At 40.4% G+C, this 8109-nt stretch overlaps 1 protein-coding gene across 2 annotated transcripts; it reads left to right on the top strand.

The window, feature by feature from the left end:
• The first annotated feature begins 408 nt into the window (after positions 1-408).
• Positions 409-7456, top strand: insig2 (insulin induced gene 2). 2 transcript variants are annotated; one of them, XM_008438640.2, is made up of 7 exons: positions 409-571; positions 1957-2111; positions 4610-4782; positions 5093-5217; positions 5970-6136; positions 6264-6363; positions 7045-7456. In XM_008438640.2, exons 2-7 carry the CDS (start codon positions 2011-2013, stop codon positions 7084-7086), a joined length of 708 nt encoding a protein of 235 aa, XP_008436862.1. In that variant the 5' UTR covers positions 409-571; positions 1957-2010; the 3' UTR covers positions 7087-7456. The 2 variants fall into 2 exon arrangements, with proteins under 2 accessions (XP_008436862.1, XP_008436871.1); XM_008438649.2 differs by lacking the exon at positions 1957-2111.
• The last annotated feature ends 653 nt before the right edge of the window (positions 7457-8109 follow it).

Below are 8109 nucleotides of genomic sequence, written 5' to 3'. Positions count from 1 at the left end.
AAATAAAAGGGAAGAGGAAATGAATAACTTTATATTTATAATGGTCCTCCTGGAGGACCCTGAACAAAAGAAGAAAGTTAGGCAGAGCTGGAGAACCGAACCACACCCCTCATAATAGACACAGAGGAACACAACAGTCAAGTATAAACAGACAAGATCACATTGTGTGTAAATATACAACTGACGTCATTTCTACTAGTCAGGAAGTAATTAGACATATGTCAAGTAGGCATTCTGTATAGTCGAAATATAATTAGAGATATCTTAAATTACTAAAACGTCTAGTCCGAAAACAATTGGGGATATCTGGAATGTAAGGGCGGTAAAGCCGAATTTATGTTAAAACTGCCTGCCATACAGCGAGCTCCTTCTCGTCTGCTTTGCATAACGTAGTTGCGTCATGGACGTCGAGGCTGATCAACCGGAAGTAGCCGGAGTGAAGAGCGAAGGAGAAATCTTAAAAACTGGTTGGTGGTCTCAGCCTTTTTGTTTGTTTTTGTAAGGACGTGAGTCTTTATAAAATCCCCAACAATGTGCTGCGGCGGTGACAGGTCTTCCGGTGCAGGATAAGGTAAGAGTTAAGTTTGATTTAATCCAGTTTGCTTTGACTGGTGATGTTAAATTGCCTCCAGTAGCTAGGTGAACTGTATTTAGTCCATTTCGTTCAGCATTATCTGGCTTATTATCACAACACACGTGACATTGTGTTCTTAGTGGTTTTGTTTGTTGTTTTTAGCAAGAAATGCCATGTTTCTGTCTGACACACACCGAGCAGGACGTGGCTGTGTCTCGGAACTTCTCCGCCTCTTAGCTTTTGTTTGCTCACAGGCTTCTCACCCAGTAGCGTCCGACTTCTATAACCAGGGTGTATCTATTTGTGTTGCAAGTTGGTGGGGACGAAGAGCAGCCGGTGGAGTGGAGGGGGGGCGGGCGGCTGATGCACCCACAATTACTGGAAGGCCTTTTCTTTTTTTAGTGCTAAGAACAAGGCCAAAACCTAAATATGAATGCCATGCATTCTTAACCAATAACCTAGGATATACATCCTGATGAGGCTTGTCAGATTAATAGCACTTATTGAAAATAAAAACTTTTTAGGAGGTTTTAAACATACTAAGAGATGTAAGGATGTGTAACTGTCAGTTGTCTATAACGTATTTCACTTGGTGATGGAATTGCTAAAAAATGACCTTTTTAGTCATATTCTAATTTATGGAATGAGTGTGTATTTGCTCAGTACTTGCCTACAGCTGAAAACAGTTACAAAATTCAGATCATGCTGCTCCCACAAGATGCCGCCCTGGGTGGTTGCCCATGTCGCCAACAGCATGTCACATCTGTGTCTCCGCTTGTCAAGAATTTCAGTGGGATTTTTTTGGGGACTATAGGCAGCTGGGTTGTAGAGTGACCATCAATATATTTAATTCAAATTCAAAATACTTTATTAATCTCAAAGGGAAATTAAATAATACATATAGTACATGCAATATATATATAGCAACATATATATATATATTATATATTGAAAAAATCTAAAGTAGCCCTGATTTTTTTCTCAAGAAAATGTCAGCTATTTTGGGGGAAAAAACAAATATGATCTCTGATAAATCCAGTGCTTTCATTCGCACATTCTTCAACGACCTGAGTCAAGCAACTATCTTAACAAATGACTTGTTGATATCCTGCTGTCAACACAACAGTTGTGACCCGAGAGAGACACAACAGCGAAGTTCAGGAAATCTTTGTTGCCCAACTGGTAAATTGCTGACTGCAAAACTCACAATGTGGTATAAGGAATTGTATCTTGCCTTCTCTGATGAGTGAAGTTAATGTATGGCCATTCAAATAACTTGCAGCTATTAACGCTAAGACAGAAAATAAAGTTGTCAATAGTTTTATGTCAAACAATTGTCAAAAATGATTTGTGCCAATGGGTCGGATTCTTTTTCTGTGCAGCCAGATGAGGCTTCTGGACTCAGTCATGGTGGAGAACGATACTTCCTGTTCCGAATGTGTGCAACACTGACTACGATGAGCAACAGTGACCAGCGTCGGCGGTCAGAGAGACAGCACAATAGCCGGGGACCCTATGTGTCATTTATCACCAACAGGTTTGCTTTTGACTATCTTGATAATGGGGGAAATTTTCTGCCATAATTTGAGAGCACACCTTTTCAGTCTGAAACCAGGACTTCCTGTCTTTCTTCTCAAACCTTGTAATGCTTGTACTCCAAACTTCCGCTTCCTTTCAAATATTCACTGTGCTTTCTCAAACTTTTCTCCTTGCTCTCAAAACTTGTCTCTGCTCAGATCAAATCTCCGCTTGCAAACCTCTCTGCTCGCTCGCCAAACATTTTCTACTCGCGCTTGAAACAGAAAAGTACCGTCGCCTGGCAACCTCTCAGCCAATAGAATGTAAGTGCGTTTGTTTCCTTCTAGTGGGTGTGTCAGCGGCCCAACCCCCCTTACCTCTGCCTGATGGTGAGTCAAAATTTGAATTCACAAGGGTTGCCATGGCAACTGGCGAACATTGATTGATAGCGTTACTCGGCTTTAAATATGTGATTTATTTGCAATGTGGACACAGAGTGAAATGGGTCTGCTCTGACTGTTTGGTGTTGAGTGGATGACTGTCAGACTGGCTGCAGTGCTGAGGAAGCAGGAGAAGCTAATAGCTGCTAATAGCTGCTTTTGCTGCCCGCTCAGGGCAAACGGGTTCAGTCGAGCTGCAGAGCACTATTGCTATAAAAGTCTCCAACAACATGTTGTATTGATGAAAATTCTCTCCATGTCCAATGTTGGTGTTTGTACCCAGCAGCTGTCATGACAGTTGCTATGTTGGTTGTCAGTCGTTGCTATGACGACATAAACAAGCCAGAAGCTTAGAACCAACTCTTTCCTCCCTCTATCCATTTTTTACACAATATAAATGCATACACAGCACAGAATAAGAGTTGCTAAGTTTATTATTAGTTATTGTTTTAAAAGATAAATAAATAAAGAAGTCACTAGCGGAGTCTGAAAAATCGCTAAACATAGCAACAAAGTGGATTAGTTGACAACAGTGCTTTTTTTGTCCTGATCACACGCCCAACCATCCCTCTGCTCATCCCCACTCAGCCGTGACTCTTGACTCCTCCTGATTTGCTGGAATTTTTCCAAATTTGCCATGGGCCGGGTTTAACTTTCAGAAGTTAGTTACACTTTGAAGAGTCAGGACAAAGGATGGCTGTTGATTTTTATCAGTTTTATGGATTTTCTATTAATATCTATCTATCTTGATTGTTCCTACATTGATATACGATAGACAGATATCTCTCTATCTAGACCACAAATGTCAAACTCCAGTCCTACAACTTTTAGATGTGCCTCTGCTGCACCAAACCTGAATTGAATAATTAGGTACTTAGCAGGACTCTGGAGAACTGATCTACACAAGGAGGAGGTAATTAAGCCATTTCATTCCAGTGTTTTGTATCTGTGGCACATCTAAAAACTGCAGGACAGTGGCCCTTGAGGACTGGAGTTTGACACTCCTGATCTAGACAGATACATAGCCACACAGGCACAACCACAAGAAGGAAACAAGCACACTTGCATTCTATTGGCTGAGGGGTTGCCAGGTGACGGTACTTTACTGTTCCAAGCGCAAGTAGAAAATGTTTGGCGAGCAGAGAGGTTTGCAAGCAGAGATTTGATCTGAGCAGAGAAAAGTTTGAGCAAGCACAGTGAATATTTGAAAGAGAGGGAAGTTTGGAGTTCAAGCATTACAAGGTTTGAGAAGAAAGACATGAAGTCCTGGTTTCAGACTGACCATGTGTGTGTTCGAATTATGGCAGAAAAGAAAATTCCCCCATAAATTATGTTTGACTGTCATTTGTGCAATGACATGTCAGTTTCTGTTATATAAATACATGTTTAGTACTCGCACACCAAAGGAAAACATCTTGTTGTCATATTTTCTGAGAAAAACGTGCAGTGACTGACTGCTATTGACGGATTATTGAGTCCAGTCGTGTTTTACTAAGCTATTAGTGTTTCCCCTGCTTTCTACTTTGCTGCTTTTCTTCTCCCTCCCTCCAGAACAGAGCAGTAACAAAAGCAATGTTTATTTATGCAAACGGAGTCAAAGAAATTAGATGGGATAGTTTAAAACATCTTGGTAAAAATAATGAAGCAGGTAGCGAAAACTAGAATTATCCAGATCAAGGCGGTCTGGTTGTCATAAAAGTGTACATTGAAATCAGCATTTAGTCCCAAATGCTCAAATCAGTTTGTATCACRAAAGAGAAGGTGATTTATTATTTTTCTTGTTTCTACAACCCCTAACTGCAGACCAGTTAGTGCCAAGTTAATTAGCAGTTTAATTAACTTAACACATACATCCTAATTTGACATTAGGATCAATTGGAATGTATGTGACTGAATTTAAAAGATTTTTTGTGACAACATTTGTTGTGAATTGTTGCTATATAAATCAACTGAACTGAATTGACCAGTTATGTACTGCAGTGCATCGTGTACTTTCCTAACACTGCTGTTACATACTTTAGCAATTCTCAGAGGAAATGTGTACCGAGTCTTCTTACTCGTGTTTTTTGCCTTTCAGAACCACCAACCTTTTAATCCGAGGGGGAATGCTGTTCTCTGTGGGAGTCTTCCTGGCTCTGGTGCTAAACCTTCTTCAGGTGCAGAGAAATGTGACACTTTTCCCTCCAGATGTCATCAGTAGTATCTTCTCATCCGTCTGGTGGGTGCCACCCAGCTGTGGCATTGCCTCAGGTGTGTAGAAGTGGATAAATATGTTATAAGCACAACCACAACATTATTATAACTGTCTCTTCAGGTGTGCGTCATCCAAACTCACTAATAATTTTGCAGTGCCTTCAGGATTAAGTAATCCCAAATTAGTGTGTTTATTGCTCTGTATTTGCCCATTGCTGAAGGAGCAGTGACTGACTTCTGGGAAGCTGGCGCACAAAAAACTGCCTGACCTCCATAAATCCTGTCTGAATTGAAGCAGAACTTCATCACCACTGTTGCTTCATTTCTGCCTAGTTTCCAGCATTCTGTGTTGTTTTGTCCTCCACAGCCATGATTGGAGTGCTGTATCCCTGCATCGACAGAAGACTCGGTGAACCTCACAAGTTCAAGCGGGAGTGGTCGAGTGTGATGCGATGTGTGGCTGTATTTGTTGGCATCAACCATGCCAGTGCTGTATCCTTTTTTATCTGTTGTTTATTGTGGCTGTTAAAGTGTTTAAAATATGCAAAATGTTAGTATCAGTTTTCAGATTAAATAAAATTTATGCCTTTTTCCTAAATTTTGTCATGTGTAAGAACGAGTGTATTTGAGATACTCTTTGTGCCACATCAAGCGTGCTGTCGCTGTTCTTCGAAGATGAACATCTCACCGAATGAATTCCTGTTTGCTAGCTCATGTACCCATTCATTATCATTTGTGTTTGTCTGTGGATTCCCAGTTAATTCCAGCAGTTCTGTCTGGGTTTATCTAATTAAGGACATCATGTGACCCACTGTACTTAACCTGTGTGACTGGTTCCACTGGCATGTCACAGTAGTTGAAGGCATGCTAAGCAGTTGTTGGGAAGCAGTGAGTTTGTTTTCATGCCACACTACCTCTAGTTCCTGGTTTAGTTTTCATTTTAAGTTCTACAAAATCTTCCTCCTCCAAAGATTCACTTCATTGCATCAACTGTGCAAGTTGCATAACATTTCTTGTTCTCGTCATAATTCAATAAACCAGTTTACAGTTCAGACATTTAAATAGAATCCATCACCTCCCTACAGTAAATGCATCCTGTGGTCCTGTTTTTATCAAGCGAACACAGTTCATCCTAAACAACTTGTTACATGGCAGGCAAAAACCTGGATCCTTCCAGGAGGTGTACAGCACCAATGTGTGAATTTCTCTTAAGGTCCGTTTATTTCTTTGACCCCTTTGGTCAGAAAGTAGACTTTGCAAACAACGTCCAGTTGTCTCTGACCCTAGCAGCACTCTCCATTGGTTTGTGGTGGACGTTCGACCGCTCCCGCAGTGGCTTCGGTTTGGGAATCAGCATTGCCTTACTGGCCACACTTACCACTCAGATCCTGGTTTACAATGGAGTGTTTCAGTAAGCCGCTTCTATATAGATTTTTATTTATTTTGAACTGAAAATCACTTTTTCATATTTTCCCATTTAGTTATTCAATGAGAAATACAGTTTAAAGCTGACTGCCGTATGCCGATCCTCTGCCTAGGTATACTAATCCAGATTTCCTCTACATTCGCTCTTGGCTTCCCTGCATCTTCTTTGCTGGAGTCATTACCATGGGAAACATTGGTCGACAGCTTGCTTTGGTAAGAAATGGCTAAAGTATTTTTGTTTGAGGCCCGATTGCAACTTTGACGGAAAAATTTTGTTTTCAAAAAGTTTATCCAAATAAAAATCTGAATAGTGTTGTATATATTTGCCCTTTGTAAGTCAATACTTGGCTGCAGTTGCACCAGCTGGGCTTTTAGGTGGTTTCTCTGCCGGTGTCCATAGTTATAGGTTAGATTTGTGTGAACTCAACTTAAGAGGTTCACACGGAAAAACAACCATCAAGGCCTTGGCTTTTAACCATCACTGTTTTTTTTATTGAACTAAATATGCCACATCTTTGTATAGCTGATGTTTTTTGTGTATTATTTCAAATCCAGTGCAATTTTATGGCCTAATGACTCACATTGACTCCTCACTAAGATTCATCACATAGAAAAAGTGTATCTGCAGTTGTTTGACTCAACTTTGCTCTATTTTCTATTTGCATCTGTACCATAACTCTTCTTGGCACAACATGAAGAGTTATACAAAGTAAACTTTGCTTGAATGATAAATATTGTTGTTTGTTTTGCTCTCAGGCACTTCTGAGCGATTCTTCCTTTTAAAGGAGGATTATTGTTGCTTTGACTGAAAAAGCAAATTTGATTCTTTTCACATTTGGAAAAGCCTAAAGGAGTTTGGACCTTCAATAACTGCTGCTCTTCTGCTATTTCCAGTACGAATACAAGTTCCTGCAAGAGAAGACCCATCTGGACTGAGATTCCCGTCTCATCAAAAATCTGAGATGACATGTATTCAGCATGTACCAGTTAGGAAATGTTAAGCAACCCATGAACTCTTGACTGGCTGTGTTCTGCAGATGAAGACAGTATTTTTGATTCGCTCTCTTCAGGTTTTTTTAAAACGTTTCTGCTTCCCTGGGATGAAGTGGATCATGACAAGAACTTATTTTTCCTTCTCTGTGGTGCAGTCTGTGCATCTAACTGAGAGGGGATTATCTACAGAACAATTCATTTTTCACATCACAAACTTTGGCTGCATTGTGCCAAAACAAAATTGGTTCCTTTTTCTTTATGCATCAGTAACAATCTTTGCAGTCTGTTTAAAATAAATCCTCAAACACATGGACGTATGTCTTATTCATTTTTGTATGGGTGTTACGTCCACCAGGCTTGTTTGGTGGGGTATCATTAAAGGAGGTAACATTTAATCAGAAAATCAGGATTTTCTGATTAAATGAAAATTTTATTTATTAAATTATACTAAAATAAAAGCTGAAAAAGGAATACCTTGAAATGAGAAACCAAAATAGATTAATGCAAAACCCATAGCTAACCAGACATAAGCAAAACAAACCTAACAAAACCCAACCATAAGATACAAGACAAACCAAATGGGTTTCTGAGGAGGGAAAAGCCTCCTGACTGCTTCATGCATGGCAGCTTTAAAGCAGCAAAGCACCAATCAGGGCAACACATATCACCTGCAGTAGGCCTGTCTCCAGACCCCTGCAAGGAAAAAGGGCAGAGACCCACTGCAGCCGTAACACCTCCCCCCTTTAAACAGAGGATCCCAAATATAACCTCTGTAGCCACTTTTTTTTCCTGTTAGTCTGGTCCATCAATGGCGCAAGAGACAATGCATCCGCAAGCACATTTTCAGTGCCTCGAATGTGCCGAAACTCAAGGTTGCAAGGTTGCAGAAATGAGGCCCATCGCATCAAGCACTGATTTGGACTCCGTAAGCCAGGAGTGCAGAAAGGTCAAAGGGTTATTATGCAC

This window comes from Poecilia reticulata, linkage group LG2, assembly GCF_000633615.1.
Source record: "Poecilia reticulata strain Guanapo linkage group LG2, Guppy_female_1.0+MT, whole genome shotgun sequence".
Classification (NCBI taxonomy): Eukaryota; Metazoa; Chordata; class Actinopteri; order Cyprinodontiformes; family Poeciliidae; genus Poecilia; species Poecilia reticulata.
This window is presented reverse-complemented; position numbering and strand designations above follow the sequence as displayed.